This window comes from Phoca vitulina, unplaced genomic scaffold (genome assembly GCF_004348235.1).
Source record: "Phoca vitulina isolate PV1807 unplaced genomic scaffold, GSC_HSeal_1.0 scaffold82, whole genome shotgun sequence".
Taxonomy (NCBI): domain Eukaryota; kingdom Metazoa; phylum Chordata; class Mammalia; order Carnivora; family Phocidae; genus Phoca; species Phoca vitulina.
In genome coordinates this window covers 3,717,587-3,740,965 of record NW_022589785.1, presented here as the reverse complement: position 1 = coordinate 3,740,965, position 23,379 = coordinate 3,717,587, and the positions used below count along the sequence as shown (strand labels likewise).

Below are 23,379 nucleotides of genomic sequence, written 5' to 3'. Positions count from 1 at the left end.
GACTTGGCCTTCTCGGGGGACTTGACCTCTTCCTTCACTGGAGACTTGGCCTTTTCGGGGGATTTGGCCTCCACTGGGGACTTTGCTTCTTCCTTAGCTGGGGACTTGGCCTTCTCTGGGGACTTCACCTCAGTCGGAGATTTTGCTTCTTCTTTCACGGGGGATTTAGCTTTCTCAGGGGACTTCACCTCAGCTGGAGATTTGGCCTCTTCCTTCACTGGGGACTTGGCCTCAGTTGGTGATTTTGCTTCTTCTTTCATGGGGGACTTAGCCTTTTCTGGGGACTTGGCCTCTTCCTTCACTGGGGACTTGGCCTCAGCTGGGGACTTAGCTTCTTCCTTCACTGGGGACTTGGCTCCCACTGGTGACTTGGCCTCTTCCTTCTCTGGAGATGCAGCCTCTTCTGCTGGGGGAGACTTCATTTCTTCTTCTCCCCCTTCTGCTTCCTCCTCCTTGCCTTTGTCCTCTTTGGCCTCTTTCTCTTCTTCTTCAGTCACTTCTTCAGTCACTTGGATCTCCTCTGTCTGTTCCTCCAAAATCACAGTTTCCTTTTCTGACTTTTCTACCACCTTGATCTTCTCTTCACTTTTGACCTTTATGTGTGTGGATATAGAAGGGATTTTGGGAAGTCCTTCTGGAAGGGAGAAAGGACTGGGGCCAAAGCCAATCCGACATTCTTCGCCCTCCAGGAGTTTTCTGCAGAATGGATAATGGGACACATTACTATTATTAACTCAGAGCAGACTGAGGAGTTGGGGGTCTTCCTGAGTTACTCTGAAGATCCACAGAATCCAATAATATGGACTTTGGTGGAGGAAGGAATGTGAATGGTGGGCACTTTGAGCCTGGAAAAAGTCACTTAACAAATCATCCCAGGGACCACCCAGAATCTGTACCCCAATGGCGTTGCTCTTGTTTTATGCGGCTAAGGCTGCAAGTTATAAAACAACTCCCCCACCCCAAAATGGCCCTCAAGAGAGAACACCTCTATTAACAAAAATTACATTAACTGTGCCTCAACTAAAATGTTCAAGTGGAGGGGGGGAGTCTGAGCAAACAACTCCACATTTATAAATTTGGGATTAAGAGGTCTTAAACTATTCCCATTGGAATTTCAAGGGTCTCTGGTCACTTTATATTCTCATCCTTTGAGTTTTAGGAATAGGGTGGGGGCAGCAGTGTCTATTCTTTCCTACTCAGTAGGTATGTGACCTCAGCCAAGCCACTCAAACTCTTCAAGTCTGTTCCTTCAGTGGGAAAAAGAGGGTCATAAGAGTCCCTACCTCAGAGGGTTGTTTCAGTGAGATAATGAATAAAAAGGACCTGGCAGTGCCCGACTCACAGTAGGTTTAGGGGTTACCCCTAGAGACCAGTGCTTTGCAAATTTAACAGCATGCAAATCCCCCCAGGGATCTGGTTAAAATGCAGATTCTGATTCAGTAGATCTGGGGTGGGGCCTGAGAATCTGCCCTTCCAACATGCTTGTGAAGATGCCAGTTGTGCGGTTCACGGACCACACTCAGAGCAGCAGGATTATAGACTAGACCCAAGAGGTGGGATGTGAAGAGTCACCTGCCAGCAACTGGGACACATCTTCACTGGGTCAGCCTGCTTCTCAGCAAGAAATTGCTAAGCTGGGAGGTCTCATGGGCTTCTCATGGCTACCATTTACTGCGGGCTTTCTCTATGGCCGCCCAGCAGTACCTGGATGTGCTCCGGAACTGGATTAGTTCCTCCTTCCCCACAACCCTGTGATAGGAGTACTGTTATCATCTCCACTTTATTTCCCCAGGAAACAAAAGCTCAGGGAGCCAAAAAACCCTAAGAGAGTTGTCAAGGTCCCTGACAACTCAAGTACCTCCTTTCCCTCCCTCCAGCAGGCCTCTAGCTGGCTGGATTTGGAGGGGTGAGGAACGTTAATCCTCCGAGTCACTGGCAGAATGAAAAGAAGGCACTCTCAAGACTTTCGAGAAATTCAGAAAGTAGAATGATGTTGCCAGGGCCAGAGGAAAGGAGAGTGGGGAGTAATTCTTTAGTGAGCACAGGGTTTCAGTTTGGAAAGATGAAAAAAGTTCTAGAGATAGATGGTGGTGATGGTTGCACAACAACGTAAATGTACTCACTGCCACTGAACGGTATACTTAAAAATGGTTAAATAGCAAATTTTATATCATACATTTTACCACAATAAAAAAAAATTCTTTTTTGTCTCTGAGACAGGCAGGTCGCCTTGCTGGGAACTTGAAACTCGGTGCTAAGCTTCTCATAAGAATGCAAGGGCTCCCCACCATCCCAAAAGCGCCCCCGGCCCACCTCACCTGTAAGCGGCAATCTCAATATCCAGAGCCATCTTGACATTGAGCAGGTCCTGGTACTCTCGGAGCTGGGCTGCCATCTCCCACTTGGTGTTCCTCAGCTCGGCGTCTAGCTGCTGGATGGCTTCCTGGGGAGGAGAGGTCACACACAGGTCACACACCAGCCAGCGCCTGGCCCTTAGCACTGGAGAAGCTAGGGCACACCATGGAAACCCAAAGTCCCATCTAGCCAGGCTCACTGGGGCCAACACCCACACTGCCAAAGCTGGGGGAGCCTCATTTGTGGCCATGGAAACCACCTGGAGCAAAAATCCTGCTGTGTGTGCATTCAATCTCAGCCTGGGGAATGGTTTAGAATAAAACACACCAGCCACCAACAATGGCTATCACTGGTCAGTGGGATGACGGGTGAAGTTTCACAGATCTCTTAAGCTTAGGAAACGCTCCGCAGGAACAGAGCCCTGTCTGCTTTGGCTCCTGATGCTCCCAAGTGCCTGCCGCACAGTAAGGGCTGAAGAAGCACCTGCAGCTGAGGACTGAAGCCATACACAGAAGCCCACTAAATAGCAGTGGAAGCTTCTTCCCTGTCCCCAGGCTCACTGAGCCGCTGCTGAAAGCGAACCATTATGGCTGATTTTTATTGCCTCCTTTTTGCTTTCTCCATTTCCTAATTTGTCCACAGTCACCACATATTAACTTGCATAATAAGTTCTTTAAAAGTGTTATCTTCTTTTGCCAGCTGTCTTTAATGGAAGGAACCTGCCAAGGCCTTCCCCAGGCTACCCACGCTCACAGACACTGGTTATGGTTTACCAAATGCCCACTGTGACCCAGACCCTGCTGGAGCAGGCTCACACTCATCTCATGAAAAGTCTGTCCATCTCTTTAGCCTTCACAGCTCTGCAACGTGGACATTCTCCCCCCCCCCCCCCCCGCCCCCACCATTGCACTGGAGGAGTTCAGATTCAGAGAGGCCGATAACTTTCCTGGGGCCACTCAGCTAGAAAGACATACTGGTACCCCTTGCATGTCTGACTCCAAGGCCCACAGTCTTCACCACCATAACCTTGCTGAGAGAGGGCCAGTGACTTGTCCAGGATCACCCAACCAGGGAAGGTAGTCTGGCTCTCTGCCCCATCCCTGCCCACCTGGTAGGATGCGATGTCAGCCTGATGACGGTCCTCCAGCTCAGAGCGCTGCCTCTCAAGTGAGTCCTTGGTGCCTTTGAGAGCCTCCAGCTCTGTGGTCCTGGCCTGTAGCTGGCGGCGGTACTCTGTTATCTCCTCCTGTGCTGAGCGCATGGCATCTGTGTTCATCTTAGCTGCCTCTGATAGTCGGTCCAGCCTCACTGGGGGAGAAGGAGACAGGGCACAGAGTTTGACACACCTGGATTTGGATTCTAGTGCCCAGATCCCAAAGGTGACACACATGGGTTGAAGACCTACTGAGTGCCTGGTGCCATCTTGGATTCTTAACATACCCTCTCCTTTGGGCGCCTGGGTGGCTCAGATGGTTAAGCGTCTGCCTTCGGCTCAGGTCATGATCTCAGGGTCCTGGGATCGAGTCCCGCATCGGGCTCCCTGCTCCTTGGGAGCCTGCTTCTCCCTCTGCCTCTCTCTCTCATGAATAAATAAATAAAATCTTTAAAAAAAAAAATACCCTCTCCTTTGTGATAGGCAAATTACTACTGTCCAAGGCCAGCTAGTAATACGCAGCAGATTCAAATCTAGTGTCTATCTGGTTCCAAAAATGAGACTGCCTCCCCCAATTCAGGATCTGAAACCCCACAGGACAGAGGAAGCCCCCAATTCTGGTCCTAATACCTGGTTCAGCTCCCCAGCAAGGGCTGGCAGTGCTGGGGATTCAGACGTAGAACTCGGCCAACAGGGCTTACCTCTGACCTTGTGGCTGATCAAGTTAATGAGCCTGTGACCTCTGGAGGCATGAAGGTGCTGTGAGCCACTGTGTAGCCATAGCCCCTTCCTTGTAGGTTTTGGCTGTGGAGAGCCCAAGGTCACTGCAGAGCCTGGGGCCCACGTGCCAGCGTCTCTGTCCCTTCCCCCACCTGGCTGTGCATTCTCTAGCACAGGAGTCCTTGTGTCAATGGCAGCCACACCCTGGCCCCTGTGAGCAATGGGCTGCTGGTTCCCAGAAGATCTTCTAGGACTATTGGAGGTCTGGAGACTAGTCTACATCTCCTGAAAGTGAAAATCGTGAATCCCAAGATAGTAAAACCCAGGGCCTGAGTCTTGGGAGAGTGAGGAGGGGGGAAGGGAAGCCAGCTGGGTGGGCCAGAAGTCCTGGGATGGTTTGTCTGTGTAAAGGACAAAGCCCAAGATAGCAGAGAGGTTTGCTCTGGGAGGAGTCTTACCGCAGAGATGGGGGAGGAGAAGGGACTGCCACTGCAAAGGAGAGGAAAAGTAATGGGGAAAACCATGCATCTGAGTCCCAGCTTTCCTGGCTTTCCCTGCTAGTGTTGGCTCAAGACTTAGAAACCATCAAGGTGGGTGAGGATTCTTACCCATGTGGACCACAGACCTGTCTGAAAAATCGCTGGAGCTTCTGCACCCTCTCCCAAGGAAAATGCAAGTTTTACACGGTTTCAGGAAGTATCATGTTGCTCCCCCTGAGTAAGAGGCTCAGCTGGTCAACCCCCTCCCCTCTCAAGCCCCAAAGAAATGAAAACCAGAGAAGGCAAGCGTTGCCCAAGGTCACCCTGCAGCTGATGGGTACAGCTTCAGAGCTGCTGCAGCTGCAATCTAGCTGACTCAGAGCAGCACAGAGTTGGAGGAGGGGAGAGCTTGAGAAGCTTCCAGCTTCTCAAGGGGAGAGAGGACATTAAGGGGCCACCTCAGCCTCATGTACCCATTGGTTGGGGTGATGATATCTCCCAGGAAGAAAGGATGTGAGAATGCCCCACTGGGGAGGAGCCTGATAGGGGTCTGGAGAATGAGGTCCCCTGCAGAGTGCAGGCAAGGGGGATGAACAGTGTTGGGCAGGGAAGGCATGTTACTTTGAAGGGCAAAGGGTCCCCAGTGCCTGTAAGTAGAAGCTGGCACTGCTTTGGAACTGTAGAAGGAACCTGATGGAAAGGGACCCTTGGAGTGGGGTTACCTAATCTTGGGCGGGGGCAACAGAGGGGACCCAGAGTCGCAGGACAGATATAAGGACCCTGGAGGAGGGCAGCCAAAGGACAACCCAGAATTTCAAGGAAGGGAGAGGGCGTCTCCAGAGACCCGGGGTAAAACTGTTATTTAACGAAGAGGAATGCACTTTGCAGGGAGAAGCTGAACAGCACACCCTCCAGCCCAGCCACCTGCACACAGAGTGCACCCAGCCCGGCCAGGAGGGGGCGCCCCCTCCCCCACGCGCCTACGAACCTCGGAACCACTCCTCCGACTGCAGTGTGCTCTGCACCGCGTGGCCTTCAAGTTGCGCGCGGATCTCGCGCAGCGCCGACGTCACGTCGCACTTCAGGGCGTCGCGCGCCTCGGCCTGCGCCAGCGCCTGCGCGGCGCCGCTGCCCTGGATCTGGCCGAGCAGCTCACCCACCTCCTCCTGGTGGTGACGCCGCAGGTAGCCGCACTCTTCCTGCAGCGCCTGCGCCTTCTTCTGCAGCTCGACGCGCGCCGCCTCAGCCTCCTGCGCAAAGCGCGCGAGTGCGCGCGCCGCCGCCTCGGCCTCCTCCCGCTGCCGGGCCTCGTCGTCTAGGCGCTGGCGCACGTGTGCGATGTCTTCGAGCAGGTGCTCCTGCTCCAGGCGCAGCTGGCCGCGCGCCGCGCCCAGGCGCAGCACAGCGCCGCGCATCTCGCGCACCTCTCGCTCGTACAGCTCGCCCATGGCGGCGCGGCCAGCGTGCTGCTGCCGCAGGGCCGCCGCCTCGCCTTCCAGGCTGCGGTTGTGAGCCTCGAGCTGCCGCACCTTGTCGATGTAGCCTGCGAAGCGGTCGTTCAGCGCCTGCAGCTGCTCCTTCTCGCTGCGGGCCGCTGCTGCTGCCACCACGCAGCCCTCTGGTCCGTTGCTCAGCGTGTCTAGCGAGTCGGTGCTTGAGGTGGCTGCTGCGCCGCGGAAGCGGCCCGGGGAGGCCGACACGGAGCTCACGGATGTCCGCGCCCAGGAGTGGAAGCCACTGGATGAACCGGCAGCAGAGCGCGCTCCGCCCGCGCCGCCCTTGCGGGCCAGCGCGTAGTGCAGGCTGCCGCCTCCATGTAGCGGCGCGAACGGGGCGCCCAGCAGCGCGTCCGCGCCGCTGAAGCTCATCATGGCCGGAGCAGGTGCGGCCGCTGGCGGAGGGGGATACCCAAGGCCAGGACGGGGCGGGCGGCACTGCGGCAGGACGGGGGATGCCGGCCTTTTTATAGAAGCCCGGTCGGGTCCAGCCCCTTGGCAGTGGGGGGGGAGGGGGCAGGGGAGGAGGGCCCCGCCCTCTCCGCCTCCTCCCCCGCTGCCGGGGCCCGGCCGCTCCGCCGCAGTGAGAGGGGCGGGGCAGGGGGACTCAGGAGTGAAGGGGAATCGACGCGGCGTCAGTGGAGCACCCCGAGGTCGGGTGAGGGGGTAGAGGACTCCTGGAGTGGAACGGCGGGGACCCCTGGGTGCGAATCAGAAGACCCTGCTACTTTGTTCGGAAATAGAGAAGGGGCCCGAAATAGGGAGAGGACAAGGAGTCCTGGTGGGAATAGGGGCAGGGTGCCTTTGGGATGGAGCGATGAATGACTCTGTAGTCAGTAGGATGAGGAAGCCCTTGAATGAGAGGGGGGCACAAGATTTTCCTGAAAGTTAGAGAGGACCTCAGGATAGGGGGTGCAGCGTGTCTGGAGCCAGCCCGGAATAGGGGAGGAAGCAAAGTAATCCTAAATGGACTCATGGTGGATGCTACAGAAGGTAGAGATAGAAGACTCCTGAATGGAGTTACTCTTTCCCTAATAGTTAGGAAACCGCCAGGAGGAAATGCAGCCGGCTGCGGAATAGGGGAGGGGGACTTGGAGTTGGGAAGGGCGGCAAGGCTACCCTGAATTGGGGGTATGGAAGACACCTCAGAGAATGGAGAGAGGGAAGCCAGGATGGGAGACACAGTGGTCTCTGCAGTATAGGAGGAGGGAGACCCTGCAGCTGGCCCCAGCAAGGAGGGCCCTCGGTGAAGGAGGCAGAGGGTCCCCTGAATAGGCAGAAGGAATGTGGGCTGTGTGAGGGTCAGAGAACCCAGAGTGGGGGTTCTGTGGGGACTGGGCATGAAGTTGGGGGAGCTAGCGCCTGTGTGGGGTGGGGAGAAGTGACAGGTGTCCTAGGAGTCATTCAGGCCAGGGTCTACACTCTGAGATCAGCTCCACAGTCACCTGGCCAAATGACCTTGGACAAGATGTGTCCCCACCCCCCTGGTTTTCCCATCTGTACCAAGAGGGGTCTTGCCCTGAGATAGGCTGCAACTAGAGACCCCCAGCAGCTTCTGCTTTGGGGGAGTCTATGGCTGAACTAGGGAAGGGAAGCCCATATACTGCCCATGGACGCGGTAGCCACTTTCCCACAAAGAAGTCCTTCTTTCTCCCTCTTTCCTCCTCATTTCCTCCACTTTGACTTGTCATCCCTCCCCCAACCCCCACAACAGAGAAGTGGGTGCAGTGATAGGCATCCCTTCTAGCCCCCAGTGAAGTGGTGGGATGCTTTCAGGACACCAAAATCCCTTACCACCACAATCCCTAATGGGGGGTCAGATAGAAAAAGGGGTCCCTGGGATTTGGGGTGCTCTGCAACTGCTGGTGTTATATCACTTTTTCTTGGGCTTTCATTCTCGTGTGAAATGCCTTGGGAGTGGGGGAGGGCTGTGTCTGGTGCTTCAGCACCGAGGACAGGGCCTGCTCCTCCTGGAGAGAAAGGGGTTAATCTCTGCCTTTACCTTGGAGGGGGAGAGGAGGGAGGTATGCACATGTGCTATGCAGAAGGGAACTGAGGAGGGGGCGATGAATGATCCCGCAGAATTACTCTGGGAGCCGGGGACCCAGCCCCTCGACCTTCTGCTGGGGGTCCAGTCCCCTGTTTTCTTTGAAGTTCTCTCACATACACACCTGGGCGGTCCTGCTTCTCCTTTGGGAGTTGAAAGGACCCCCACAATCTTTTTCTGGGAAGGAGCCTTGAGACTCCCCTCCCAGATCTGAGACTCCCCTCAGGCAGTTACTCAACTCCACTACACATCCAGTTTATACTGGTTTTCCTTCTGTGGATCCCCAGGATGGGGACAGAGAGATCCCCCAGAAAAGACCTCTACCAGTTTGTTTCTCCTTGCCCTCTGCCTCATTCCCAGACCCCTGGTTCTAAACAGACCCTCAGAGATGAGGAAGTGATGGTGCTGTCCCTTTAACCACGATTTACTGGAAGGAGAGTGCGCTGGGAGAAGGAAGAAGGGGGAAGGGAGTTTCTGGTTCTGAATGGAGAAGCAGAACATGATGAAGCATTTTCCCCCCCATTTAAAGATCCAGTCATGAGCCAGTTTGCAGGGGGCAGAGGGGCTGGTTTGCAGTCAGTGCTGGGAGGAAGGAGTTGAGTGTCTGGTCTGAGGCTTCTGAGAATGGCATCTAAGAGGGCTTGAGCGGGGCCTCCATGCTCTCATGTGGCTCCCCATTTACTTGTCATTCTGCTTGGCATTTTGCCAGTAGAGCCTTGTTCCTTTGGGTTTTTCAGTCATCTGCATAATGCAGATACATCCTCTGGGTGTAGGATGGCTGATAAGCAGCTGACTGTAAGGGAGAGTGTGAGAGGAGCTCTGTAAAAGAGGGGTGGGGGCCAGGGGGCCAAGATGAATTCTGTCAAGGTCAGGGGGCCACAACCATGGGATCATAGCTCCCTGTGGATTCCAAGCAGGAAATCCCAAGCATGATTTTTGTGGCTGGAAAAATGACATGAGGGTGGGAGCTTTGAATTCATTTTCCCAGAGGGCCCTTCTGACTCACTTCCAGGAAGCCATTTCTGGCCTCCTTTACCTCCACATTTAGTTAATTATCCCCTCCGAGGTCTCTAGTGCTAATCCACTACACTGCACTTAACCACTGTGTGTTGTCATTGGTTGAATGAATGAATGGACGAATAAATTCCATCAATTCTCCAACCAAACTTGTGGTCTAGAGGAAACTAAAAATGGTTCTGTCCTGAGTCCTTAGGTCTCAAATCACTTTCACCTTTCTCCCCTCAATTCTTACCATTTGGAAGTGAGTAGAATAACATATTCATTCATTTATTCATTCATAGAATAACATATTCATTCATTCGTCTATCCATCCATCCATTACATGTTTACTGAGCACCTGCTATGTGATAGTCACACACAAAACACTGAGGTTACAGAATGCCATAAACTTCTAAAATTGTCTCCCTGGGAGAAGGATTCTTCTTCCCAAATTCTAGTCCAGTATTTCCCAAGGCACCTTCTTGAGGATAATAAGTGTTCCTCCAAAAAAGGAGAGGAAGAGAGGAGTTTCATTGCCAAAGGAGTTAAATAGGGCTCTTGAAGCAACTCTTGGAGCCTGGGCTTGGCAATGAACATTGAAAATCCCCCAAAGGTGAGTGGAGTGTGCTGTGTTGTCCAAACTTATTTGATCATAGGCCCTTCTTGCCCCCAAGTGTCTCCCATGGTGGCCCACACTGAAGGACCCAGTCAGAATTGGGCTCCAGCCTGTGTTCTCTCTGGGCTGCTATCTGGACTCCTGTGGATCATGTTTGTTTTTCTCATAAGAGGCAAAATCATGAAAAATGAAAGAAAGACATTCATTAAAAAGGATATAATGAAACATGAAAATTGAATAACAGTTTTTTTAAGTAAGCTCTACATGCAATATGGGGCTTGAACTCATAACCCCTAGATCTAAAGTTGCACGGTCTCTTGACTGAGCCAGCCAGGCAACCCTGAATAACAAAATTTTAAAGACTATTGCAAAATACAAAATATTTGAATACATTTTAACTGTGTGTAGATTCATGGCAATGCTGTTCAAATAACTGACTTTATTTTGTGGATTGTACTTGCACTTGTCTCAAAATCATTTATTCATAGTATTACACATTTTTTTTGGCTTGCTGATTCATCTCATTTAGCATCACATTTTTTCTTTTTTATGCTAAAAATTCTTCCTTCATTAAGACAGGTATCCATTTCCAAATACTAGGATACATATTTGTAACTGAGTTTTGTATTGCATTGTGAAAGCCTGCTCTACACCGTTACTTGTTCTTGGCATAATGTCACATGTCGTTGATAGACATTCCAAAGTTCTTTGGGAAATGTGGGTTCAAAATTCTGCACCACTGTACAGACCCTCATAATGGCTACTGTTTATATTATATATGAATGGGAGCACTGTGTCAATGGAGAAATGAAACCAAACTGTCAGGCAGTTGATGAGACCTACAAACTATCAAACCAAACTATCAACCAGTTATTTTTTAATCTTTTAAGGGAAAATTGCCTCACAGCCAAATAGTTATGTGGTGAAAACGCTTGCAGCAAAGAAGCTTATGGCAAAACTATCTAGGATCCCTGTGGACCCCAAGGTTACTGCTCTTCAGGAACAGGGCTGCAGTGTGAAGGATAAAGCAGTATACAGCTCTCCTTGAATATCAACCGAACATTGCTGTCACTCACTTCATTCACTCAGCATCTATGGGATTAGACCTTGTGTTGAGCACTGGGGACTCTAAAGAATGAGACTTCAATGAGGGGAAATCCTCCCCCGCCCCCCTCCCCCATATGTGTACTGCAGAGAGAACTCAGCCACCACTTTCTCCTTGGTACCTCCTCAAACCTTGTTCACTAGACAAGGATGATTGTTGCTATTTTATACACGAATAAACTGAGGAAGTAAAGTGAGGAAGGGGGTTGCCTGAGTTGACCCACTGATAAAGCAGAAATGAGCCCAGTGTCTCAAATCCAGGACTAAACTGATGTTGGACACACAGGGTGGAAACTCACTTCTCTGGCACAGTGGACACAGATGGCCTGAGGGTAAAGGAGTGAGATGCACCCAGAGAGGGAACAGGCGAGGGTTGGAGTCTGGCCTCCAACGGGTCATCCTTTTTTTTTTTTTTTAATCTTATTTATTTGAGAGAGAGCGCTTGCGCATGAGTGAGGAGAAGGGGCAGTGGGAGAGGGTGAAGCAGACTCCCCACTGAGCAGGGAGCCCCAACACGGGGCTCAATCCCAGGACCCTGAGATCATGACCTGGGCTGAAGGCAGACACCTAACCAACTGAGGCACCAAGGTGCCCGGATGCGTCATCCAACTGAGAGTCCCTGTGACCTGTGACCCAATGTCAGCATATCCTTTATGTAAGGGCTCATTCCTAGCCTTGGCATCCTGCACCACTGTGTCTCCTCTCTGGGGAACAGCATGTGACCACTGTTTAGGGGTGCATTTGATAGCTCTTCATTCTCTTCCTGCTTTATTTTTCTCCATAAAATGTGACCTTTTCTCTCATTAAATACTGTATGAAAATTGTGACTGATTTAGCATTTTGTTAAGAGTGAAATGACAAATCACATAGAACATTCTGTGTCTTCAGCCTATATATATATATATACATTTATATTTATAAATGTTCTTTATATTTTTACATATATATATACACACACACACATATATTTATACATTTATATATATATAGTGGCAAGGGATATAAAGTCCAGCACCAGCTATTATTTAACTAGGGCTACATTTTATAAATGACCCTTGCTTGAAAATAACAATTTATAACATTGAAACTTTCAAAAAAAAGAAGTGACACTTTTTTCTTTTTTTAGAAGTGACCTTTTCTAACATGGATAGTTCTTATCTCTCTTATCTTGTCTTCTCTTCTCCCGTGGGTTGTAAGCTTCATAAGGGCCCAGACATTTGTCTGTTTTATTCACTGCTGCTTTCCTCGGTACTTGGAACAATGGCAGGCATATGGTAGGTGCCTAACAAGGAGTTGTCCAGTGGCTGAGCAGTCTTGCCTGACAGGCAGACCAGTGAGCGCCTTGACGTTTCAGCACCGGGCATCTGGACAGCTCCCGGCTAGCTGGGCCCTTGGAGGGAGGCCACCGCAGGACGACTGGAAAAGGCTTAAAAGTGAGCCACGCTAACACCCCCCCTCCCCCAGCCCTCGCGAAAGCTTGGAGCGTCCCGACCCCCGCTGTGTGGTCACTTTTGCTGGGTCTACAGCCCTGTCCACTCCGTTGTCTGCAGACTCCCCTAGTATTCCTTTTCCTTTTTGACTTCAGCAATTATTTGTACATATTTATGAAGATTGCTTCTCAGCCTTTTGGCTAAGATCAAGTGTATCTATCTATGAAGAACTGAGCATTTCTCTTTCTCCTTGTCTCTCTTTCCCTAAATTGTACCCCACATTCTCAGTCTCCCTTTCCCTGTCCTTTCTCCACTTCTTTCCCCTTCCTCTCTCTTTTCCTTCTCCCTGTATCACATCCTTCCTCCTTTCCCCACAATTTCTCTGTCCTCCTTATCTCTCCCCTCCTCCTCCCTCTCCTTAGAGATGTCCTATTTTTTGCAGGGCTTGATTTATAGTAAAGGGAGGCAGCCTCCCTTCCTCTATTCCCTTTATGAAGGAAACAGCAAAAACTTAACTACGTGCAGTTTTGCATAAGCCTCCTCCTCCTAGTGTCCACCCACAGGTTAACCCCCAGGGGACTGGCCCACAGCTGATGAAATCCTGCCGCAGGCCTGCCTGCCTGCCTGCCCACTTGTCTGTGCCCTGGGGTGGCACCAGGTGGGAAGCTGAATTCTGCAGCAAAGGTCATGGGCTGGTGGGTGGATTTACTGATCCACCCTATCAGCCCCGCTGCAGTTCCCTTTGTGGGTAATCATGAATGAATGATTTGGGGCTGTGATTCCTGAGAGTAGGAGTGAGGTGATTCATTGGTCTTTCCTAAGGGACCAGTTCTAGCAATTAGGTGAGGTTTGCTGTGTTACACATGCTCTAGGGCTGTCATATTCTTGTTACCTAGAGCAAGAGGCTAAGCAACCATAGGAATGAGGGCTCTCAGCCAAGGAGGGGAGGAGGTGCCTTTGATTTTACCCCGACCCTTCTTATCTCTGTAACCCTATGATGTAGATAGATACTGTTACTATCTCCACTTCATGGTCTGGGAATTGGAGGCTCAGAGGTTGAGTGACTTGCCCCAGGATACACAGCTAGAAAGTGGTGGAGCTGGGATTGGAACTCAGGTCTAATGGATTCCATTGCAGCAGGTATACTGAACTATAGGATTGTTCTACCACCTTTCACATTCATGGGAAGGCCCAACTAGGTTCCATAGGACCACTGCTTTAGAAATGGACCCAACACTTTCCCAGTTACATCACAGCCGGTTGGGGCTTTGCTCTGGGGGTTCCTTCTGTCACCATGGTGGAAGCAAGGGGTGTTGAGAACTGGCATTGTGTCTGGGGGAGGAGGCTTTCCAGGCAGTATAGTCAGGAAGTGAAAATGACAGCCAACTCAGCTTTCTGGATGACCTGACCTGAGGAGACACTGATAAGTAGAAAGTAGCCATGGAGCCATGATTGATCTTGAGTAATCCAGAAACCAATTTTGGCAACCTCCGTGTGGTGAGCACCTGCCTGCCGTGCTGACCACCTACATATGTGGTGTCTGCAACAACTCTGCTAGATCTGCAGGGTATCTTCTAGCACAGAGTAGGACATCTAGGTCAGAGAAAGAAAGTGACCTGCCAAGGTCACAGAGCAAGGTAGTGGAGGGGCTGTGGCTCACACCTAGGCCTCCTGCACTTCCAGTTTCCACAATGGTTCTCAGGGGGAAAAAAAGGTTTCAGTGATGTTTTATTTCTTTATTCCAGAGGAGAAAGCAGTACGTAGAATAATTTTAGAAAGTTATATGTCAGTGAGTTTAAATTGGGGGTGTTGGGGCTTGAGGGGAGAACTATCAGTTGAATAAAAGGTCATTCCTGGGGCACCTGGGTGGCTCAGTCGGTTAAATGTCTGCCTTCAACTCAGGTCATGATCCCAGGGTCCTGGGATTGAGCCCCGAATCGGGCTCCCTGGTTGGTGGGGATCCTGCTTCTCCCTCTCCCTCTACCTGCCACTCCCCCTGCTTGTGCTCTCCGCCGCCCCCCATCAAATAAATAAATAAAATCTTTTTTAAAAAAAAAAAAAGGTCATTCCTGATGGTCAGTGTTGGCAGGTAAATGAGGCATTCCTGGGCTTTAAAAGAGGCTCCTGCAAGTGCGCATGGCCCTGGGCTTGGTGGACATGAAGCTTGCCTTACTTGGGGGCAGCCGCACCCTGGCCTGTCGCTCTGCAGTCAGGCTGCGTGAAGACACAAGGGACCACCCAAGAGCAGCAAATGCCAGCAGGGAGGAGACATGCCAGGAAAGTTTCTGAAATGTCTTCCTCAGTCCTGAGCCAGACGCCTACCATAGACAAAACTGCCAGGCACCTGTAATAGACAGGAGCCCAGACTGGACCTGGACTGGGGACTCAGTCACACATACCAGGGTGCCTGACTGCTTTCTGGCTTCTGGGGAAGTTAGTGGTGCAAGATGGAGGAGACAGAGCTGACCTTGAGGTCTTTGCTGTCTTAGGGGGAGTTAGTGGAGCTAATGTGCTTTTTATTAAAATTTTAGAAATAATTCTGCCTCAGTGCCGGTCACCAATGCATATTCCCAGGTCCACCCAGATCCTCAAGCCAGAATCTCTGGTGGAGGGGCCTGGGGAGGTGCATTCTGACCCAGTGTCCCTAGAGCAGCACTACCTTCAAATCTGTTCTCAGCCAATCCTCCAAGTTCATTGATTGAGCTCCTGCTCTTGCCTTTTACACACATTCTCCCATTTAGGTGTCACATCCATTCTAAGAAGCTCTGGTAAGAAAATCAAGGCCCAGAGACGTTAAAGCACTCACCAGGCACAAAATTTCGCAGCCTGGCTCTAGAAAGCCACCCTGTCCCACCTTCCTGTCTTTGTTCATGACTGGATCTCTCCCAGGAATGCCTTCGTCCTTCTCCATGTGCCTTGTGCCCTGCACATTACTAAAGTGTATGTCCTGGGTCCTAGATGATGGCATGTGCTAGGGTCCATGGTGCCTGTGCCTTCTGACCTGTGGGTGCAGGGAATGAATGGTCTTTGCACCTGAGGCTCAGGATGTGTGCAATGGGCGAACCAACTGTGGGGACATAAACACGCGAGGCACAGATAGAAGGACACAAGAATGTGCCCTGCTGGTGGCTTTGGAGGGGGCAGGACTGGATAGAATGGAAAGAGAGAACTCTTATGCCCTCCCCTGCCCACATCTCTCTCTCCCCAAATCTCTTCCGCCTTCCAGGGCTGCCTCCATGAAATTCTTGATTCTGCCATACTCTCTTTCACCCTGAGCTTCTTGTCTGAAACCCTTTCCCTCACTCCAATATTCACTCTCTCCCCCTCCTTCACATAACTCCTTCCTATCCTTCAGCTACTTCATGTTACTCACTCCTTCAGGTACTTTCCCTAACCCCCAAAGTTAGCTGATTCCTTTAGGCTCCCACAGCCCCTCTGTCTTTCTGACATTCTAGCCCTAACTCTATTCTAAAGTGCTATTTATTTGTTCCTAATGGATCTGTGAGCTCCAACAAGGGCAAGAGCCATCTCTTATTCAATGTTGCTTCCCTAAGATCTGGTACCAGAGTGTTAGCTCAGTGAAATTTGTTGTATGAATAAATGCCAATTGGTGGTGACTTCCTATGATTTCTACTCCACCTTATGCATCTAATTATAATCCATCTTAGGGCGCCTGGGTGGCTCCGTCGGTTGAGCATCTGCCTTTGGCTCAGGTCATGATCTCAGGGTCCTGGGATCGCGTCGGGCTCCCTGCTCATCAGGGAGTCTGCTTCTCCCTCTCCCTCTGTGTGCTCATGCTCTCTCTCTCAAACAAATAAATCTTTGAAAAAAAAAAATCCATCTTGGATTGCGTTTCACAAGCCAGAATCCAAGGAAGCCAGGCTAAAGGGCCTCAGAGAAAGGAGGAGGAAACTGAGGCCCAAGTGGTCAGTGGCAGGTCCGACCCCCAGCCAGTCGTTTCACTGCAGCTGCCAGCTGCCTTGTTTCTGGTTCTGCGGTTGGAGGTCCTTGAGGGCAGGAACCAAGTCTTGGACATTATTTCCTGGCTTGGCAGGGCACTTAGTCTCTTATCACAAACATTGCCATTTACCGGGTGCTTACAAGGTGTCAAGCCCTTTATATGTATTTTTCCCACAGTTTGCAACTCTCACAATATACACAGGGAAGGAAGGTACAATTATCCCCATTTAGAGATGAACAAACTGAGGCAAGGTGAGTAACTGCATATTTATCCATGTGTCTTCTAGTTCCTTTCATAAATTTATCCAGGTTCCACTGAAGGCTCACCAAACTTGTCATCAAACCCATTTTCCGGAGCAAGACACCAAGGCCCCACCACTACAGAGCCATTTCCTGTGCCTCCAGAATGCTTGGCCCGCAATCCGACTTGAACGAATCGCGCTGGCAACAGCGTCCCCTGCAGGCGGCGATGGCCACGCCTGCGTCACGTTCAGCCCCGCCCCTCGGCGCCGGAAACGTCCGAACAGCCTCCGAAGGTTATCGAGCGCTCCTCCAAAGGTCCGGGCTCCGAGAAACCGGGCGCACAGCGTTCAGCCCGGACCCGACTTCCCGGCAGCCTTAGTCGCCGCGGCATCGGGTCAGAGGCATCCCCGGGGACCGCGGGAAGGTGGAGGCGGCCTTCGCTGCCGTCGTCTCCTTCGTCGTGAGTAAAGCTCAGACTAGACGCCGCGGGGCATCCGGGAGGGCCCGACGCCCACCCGGGAGCGGAGGAGGCGGGGCTCTGGGAGGGGCTCCTGCGGCAGAGGCTCTTCCCTGGGGGACAGTGCCGCAAGCGAGGACTCCGTGCATCAAGCCCTGGGCATGTGTCTGTGCGTCTTTGAGCAGCAACCTCCCCCTCCTTAGACCTCAGTTTCTGCACCTGTAAAATGGGGGCTCGCGACACTTCCGTAACTGCAAAAACCGGGATTTCGTCCAGCATTTTCAGAATTCCCCTCCCGCAGGCAAGCATGAGAAATCAGAGCTGGGTCAGGCTCTCCCGTGTGGACGTGCAGAGCTCTGGGCTCTCCTTCCCTTGCTGCGTTAGTACTCCTGAGACTGGAGAGTCCTAGCGGTTGGGGACTAGCCCCTTCCTGGTGGACCAGGCGCCCCGCAGCCTAGGATGTGACAAAGATGAGACATGGCCATGCCAATAACAAGTAACAGTGCTAGCTCAGATTTATTGAGCACTTACTGTGTGCCTGGCTTTACATGAAGCCCAACACATGTGTTATTTCCAGCTCACCACAGCCCCGTCTGGTAGGTACTGTTCTTGCCGTCCCCAGTTGACTGAGGAGGTGTTTGAGGCCCAGAATCACAGAATAGTAACCAGTCCAAGGTTTCCCAGCTAAGAAGTGGATGAAGCAGCAGTCCACAGCCTTACCCACTACACTGGAGAAATGTTTGACCTAGAAGACAGAATGGCAGACAGGGAAAATGACAACGGCCTACCAGTATTAATAATATATACCCTGAATTGAGCACTAAATATGTGTTGGGTGCTGGTCTAAGGGCCAACATCCTTTATACTGCTGACAGTGACCCTACACTATAGGTTTTGTTATTTCTACTTCACAGATGAGGCTCAGAGAGGTCACCTCATATGTCTCAGGTTGCACTGCTACTAAAAAACTGGGTTCATCAGTGGTGCATTCTGCCTGCCTGTATATCGCTCTTAGGAAGACCCCACTCTTTTTTTTTTTTTTAAGATTGAATTATTTATTTGACAGAGAGAGACACAGCGAGACAGGGAACACAAGCAGGGGGAGCGGGAGAGGGAGAAGCAGGCTTCCCGCTGAGCAGGGAACCCATTACGGGGCTCGGATCCCAGGATCCTGGGATCATGACCTGCGCCGAAGGCAGATGCTTAACGACTGACCCCACTCTTTAAAAAAAAAAAAAAAAGGAAGACCTGACTCTTCTCTGTGTCTCAGTTTTCCCCTTCTGTAAAATGGGAGGCTTGGGCCAGAGGACCCTGAACATTGTTTCCTGGGCTCACATTCTTTGATTTTTAGGTAGCATTGACCTGATGTCTGGAGTCCTGGGTTTGTTCCCAATTATCTGTGACTTGGGAATGCCTTGGCCAAGTCCCCTGTATCTCTGAGCCTCAATTTACCCCCTTCATAAAATGTAGAGACTAGACCATCCTAATTGCAATGGCACCCTCTGGCTTTAATTTTTTTTTTTTTTAAAGATTTTATCTATTTATTTGACAGAGAGAGACACAGAGAGAGAGGGAACACAGCAGGGGGAGTGGGAGAGGGAGAAGCAGGCTTCCCGCGGAGCAGGGAGCCCGATGCGGGGCTGGATCCCAGGACCCTGGGATCATGACCTGAGCCGAAGGCAGACGCTTAACGCCTGAGCCACCCAGGCGCCCCTGGCTTTAATATTTTCTGACTGCGGAGGAAGAGACAAGTTGAGGTTCAGCAAACCTTACATCCCCTGAGAATTTCTAGTGAATGTGAATCTGCCTTCTCACCCAGAACATCCCTGGTGGTAGGCTTCCAAGAACAGATACTCTACATGGGTGAAGGGGAGCAGCACTCTCCAGAAGATCAGCAGTAACTGCTGGGGGAGGCTTACTCCTCCAGTGGTTCAGAGCTCACCGCTCAGGTCAGACCAACCCAAGGCTGAATGCTGGCCCTCCCACTTCCCAGCGGGGCACCTCGAGCAGTCGACCTCTCCCGTCTGTGCCTCAGTTTCTACATCTGTAAAATGGGGTGCTAATAATACCAGCTTCGTTTGAGATCTGGTGGCAAACATATGCAAAAAACCTAACACCATTTCTGGCCTAGAAACCCCTCAATAGACACAACTGTTACTGATTATGTCTGCAGCACCATTCTGGGGACTAGGAGAGTTCCTGAGCTTTGGACGCTGCCACCCTCTACCCCCTGGCACCAAGGTGTTGCTGGGAATGAGGGAGGAGAAGCAGGGTCCTGCTGAGTCAGCAGGGGACCCAGATAAGAGAAACAGGCAGCCCCCACCCCTGAGGTGGCTGGCGTAGGCTGTCATGCCTGTTGGTGGCTGAAGTAGCATTAACGGGCATTCCTGCACGTCCCTGGCTGGCGGCAGCCCCTGGGGTGGCACAGAGGCCATCTGAGGACAGAAGAGGCAGAGGAATTGTGTCAGGACCACTGTATCGTGTGCCAGGGGCTGCAGCAACGTGCAGGCTCGTGGTTCCAGATGAGACAGCTGAAGTGCGTGCCGTGCCTCAGGCTTTTATGAAGCGCATTCACACCTGTAGTGTCCCCAGGACAGGGCTGGGTGACATAGGACAGGATTTCCCACCTGCAGCACAGAGACGCTCTTCCTGGGTGCCTGTGGGTGAGCTGCCGGGGGCCAGGAGCCACCAGGGCTGTGTGAGTGATTCTCCAAGAGGTGCGAGAGCCCCAAAATGTCAGAAGTTCTAGGGTTAGGGGTCAGAAGAACCCTGATGCTAGTAGATGGCTTCCCGTGACTGGGCCGGTAGCTGAACCGCCCACCCCCACCCCTCAGACTCCCTCCCTTCCTTCCCTTCTTTCATTGTTCAGTCAACACACATTTCTTGAGGCTTGTTGCAGGCCCAGGCCTGCACTCAGGAATCCCAGCTCCTCTTACCGTGAACAAATAAGGAGCCAGTTTTATAAGGGCTGCTAGAAGGGCAAGTCCAGCGGCTGTGGGAGTCACAAATTGGGGCTCCTGACCCAGCGTGTGTTTGGGGGGCAAGTTGGGGAGACAGGAGGGGAGTCCTGGTTCAGTGTCTGTAGCCTTGGGCAGATCACTAGCCTTTCTAAGCCTCGGTTTCCCCTCTTTCCCATAGGCCTGATGGCGCCACTTTCAGGACGTGAAAGGGGGGTGATTTTCCAGGCCTTGGCCACCTCTTGAGACACTGTGAGATCAGACTCAGTTTTGCTGGGTACAGACGCGAGGTTGGATGCTTCTCCACTTAGAGAAGGGCGGGGAGATGGGATGTTCCCTCTGTCTGCCCCCTGGTGGGGCTGGCTTCATGTGTCCACTGATCTTGAGTACTGAGTGCAGCTTGCACTTAAGGCACTGGGAAGAGGCTAGAGCAGGGCCTGCAAGAGACAGAGCCCTGCTGGCCTGGACCTCAGAGCCTGGGAGGAGGGGCACACAAGCGTCTCCAGGCTGGGATGGAGCAGGGCATCATGTTGTCATTCTGGGCCTCTGTTATCTGTGAAATGGGGAAAAAATAGTGTCCCCCGGGGTGGGGCTGGACTGAGGCTCACAGTGACTGGCCCAGCATCTACACGTAATACATGGGAACCATTACTATTATTGTTGCTTTCGTTAATATCAGGATCATCAAGTGCCTTTTGTCACCTCATCTCAGCTATCTTGTCACACAGTGAATGGTACCAGGGCTCCATCTCCCCTGTCCTCTTCCCAGACCATCAACTCCCCCCCGCCTGCCCCCCAGGGCAGGGCCTGGCTGCCCCTTCCCGGCGCTGCCCTTTATAGACCCAGGCCTGGGGCCTGAAGAAGCTTCTCCTCTGGCGGCCCCAAACCCCCCTTCTTGCCCCCTTTCTCTAGGACCCTTTCTCTGGGCCTGCGGGTCTGGCCGAGCAGAGAACTGAAGCCCTGCTCCTGACCTCTCCTCCCGCCTAGCTGCTGGGTAAGGTCACCGGGCCATCCCCCAGGAGGCCCTTCTGGGCATTCTGCTCTCACTGCGGCTGGAGCTGGATCTAGAGCAGGCTGAGTCCGACTCAGCATCTCCTCCCACATCCCTCCCTCTGCGGAGCTGTGAGCTGGGCTGCGGACTCAGCCAGGGCCGCAGCAGCGTCTGCAGCATCCCTGTTGCTGTGGTGGGCAGAGGGCACAGATAGAGGGGCGTGCTTTCCCCTGATGGGTGCTAGTCCCCGCTCTGGACCCGCAGGACCGCCTTTCAGCTCCCTCCGAGCTCGTTCCACCAAAACTGCCTGCCAACCACTCCTTCTCCCTTTTTTCCTGGTTCCCATTTGCAGACAGCGTGCCCAACCTGCTGGGCTTCCCTGGGCACCTGGGATACTGGGGCACGTTGCGTATTGAGAGGAAGGACAAGGTCCCACCACAGCCCTACCGTGAATGGGCTGAGCAGCTCAGAGTGGCTTACGGCATCTCTCTTGCTCTCAGTTCCCCCTTTTGTACAGTGTGAATGACCTTGACGGTGTCAACACTGCCATCCATCCTTCTGATTTCTCTTAATCTCCCCCCGACCGTGAATCTTTCACCTTGGAATTGGGTCTCCTGTGTGTCTGAACAGGGGCCTCAGCAACCAGGCCAGGCAAACAAGAGAGAGCTAAGATAGGCTGGGTGATGGGGGTAGTGGAGAAGCCCAGCTCTGGAGCCTGCGACTCCCCTTTCCCCCCAGGCCAGTCCTCACCTCCCTGAACCTCGGTCTCTTCATCCGTAAGATCGGGAGAGTCAGACCTGAGTGTTTGGAGGTGGACCCCTGTGTCAGACAGAGCACTAGCAGGTGGCCATCAACAGGGAGGGGTCTCCTTCCCCTTTGAGGTCCAGCCTAGCCCCCCAAGCCTGGGGCTCTCAAGTTGAGGTCCCTGCAGACAGAGTCAGAGATGGGGGATGAACTAGCACGAGGCATGTTGTGGCCGAGATGGTTCCCCGGGGCGGGGGGGGTGGGCGGGGAGCATCTCTCCCTCTAGGTCGTCTGTGTGATCCCAGCTCAGTGGTGAGCAGAAGGTGGGGAGGCCAGAGCAGGCTCCAGCCCTTGGGGTCGGCATGGTGGGGGCATGGGGCTGTCGGAGAGCTTGGCGCCCTGTTTGCTCACTTTTTCATCCACTCAGCACACACTGAGTCAGCATCATCTCCCTGAAGGCCACGGCATGCCTGGGCCTGTGGAGGACAGAACAGAACCGGGCTGTGTGCCAGGCCCTGTTCTAAGCACCTTATGTGAATTAACTCCCTTTTATCCTCACAACAACAGCGTGGGATAAGCACTGTGTGCCTCATTCGGCACAGAGAAGCTAAGTAATTGCCCAAGTTACACAGCAGATAAGTGGTCGACCTGGTGTCTGAAACCAGGCAGTCCTCTCCGGTCAGTGACAAAAGCCTCCTCTCCCCTTCCCACTGCCCTCACTGGGGCTGGCTTCACGTCCTGCTCGTTCTGGAACAACCCACTGGGTCTTCCACCTCTAGCCCTTGTTCTTACTGCTACCCCTGCCTGCAGGGCATTTTCTTTTTTTTTTTTTTTTTTTTTTTTAAGATTTTATTTATTTATTTGAGAGAGAGAATGAGAGAGAGAGAGAGAGAGAGAGAGAGCACATGAGAGGGGGGAGGGGCAGAGGGAGAAGCAGACTCCCTGCTGAGCAGGGAGCCCGATGTGGGACTCGATCCCGGGACTCCAGGATCATGACCTGAGCTGAAGGCAGTCGCTCAACCAACTGAGCCACCCAGGCGCCCTGCAGGGCATTTTCTGACCCTCTTTCTCCTCTGACTGACCAACCTCTGGTCATTTCTCAGTGCTCAGCTGTGGGTAACACCTCTTCCAGGAAGGCTTCCTTGGTGCCCTTTTCACCCCAGGCTGGGTTAGGTTCCTCAGCTGGCCTCTCTTAGCTCCCTCTCCCCCCATCCACCACTTCTCTCTCTTGTTGCAAGCATCTATTAATGTAGCTGCCTCCCACCGGACTGTGAGCCCCTTGCCCTCACCTTGGCATCACCCCTCCCATGCCTGCCACCATATGTGGTACAGAGATCACTGGGAAATGTTGAATGACTAAATCTTGATTGTTAATAATCTTGTGAATAGCGGGCAAGTTCTAGTATCTCTGTTTCACAGAGGAAGAAGCCGAGGCACAGAGAGATGACATGATCTGCTCAAGTCGCAGACCTAATAGTACCGGAGCTGGCATTTGCTGGAATGGCCTCAGTCTTCAGGAAGCAATCTTGGGAGGTGTCAGGGGACTGTGACAGTAGCCCTTGCTTAGGGTCTGACAGACAGATGGTCAATAATAATAATAACAGAAATCCCATTTTAAGAGCTTTTAC

At 52.3% G+C, this 23,379-nt stretch overlaps 2 protein-coding genes across 3 annotated transcripts in view; one reads left to right on the top strand and one right to left on the bottom strand.

Annotated features, from left to right (window-relative positions):
- Positions 1–6,680, bottom strand: part of NEFH (neurofilament heavy) — an 8,195-nt gene extending 1,515 nt beyond the window's left edge. Inside the window, exons 1-4 of the mRNA XM_032394997.1 lie at positions 5,696–6,680; positions 3,464–3,663; positions 2,319–2,443; positions 1–696 (exon numbers count right to left, since the gene is read on the bottom strand). The exon at positions 1–696 is cut by the window's left edge and continues 1,515 nt beyond it. Of these exons, the coding sequence (XP_032250888.1) occupies positions 1–696; positions 2,319–2,443; positions 3,464–3,663; positions 5,696–6,578 (1,904 nt within the window). The 5' untranslated portion in view covers positions 6,579–6,680. The remainder of the gene's footprint in view (positions 697–2,318; positions 2,444–3,463; positions 3,664–5,695) is intronic.
- AP1B1 (adaptor related protein complex 1 subunit beta 1) overlaps positions 6,506–23,379 on the top strand; it is an 89,669-nt gene continuing 72,795 nt past the window's right edge. The window contains exons 1-2 of one of the 2 annotated variants that reach the window (XM_032394992.1): positions 6,506–6,589; positions 16,669–17,062. The gene's annotated coding sequence lies outside the window, so the exon portion shown is untranslated. Of the gene's footprint in view, positions 6,590–16,664; positions 17,063–23,379 lie in introns of those variants that run through there. The other variant, XM_032394993.1, reaches the window with a different exon arrangement.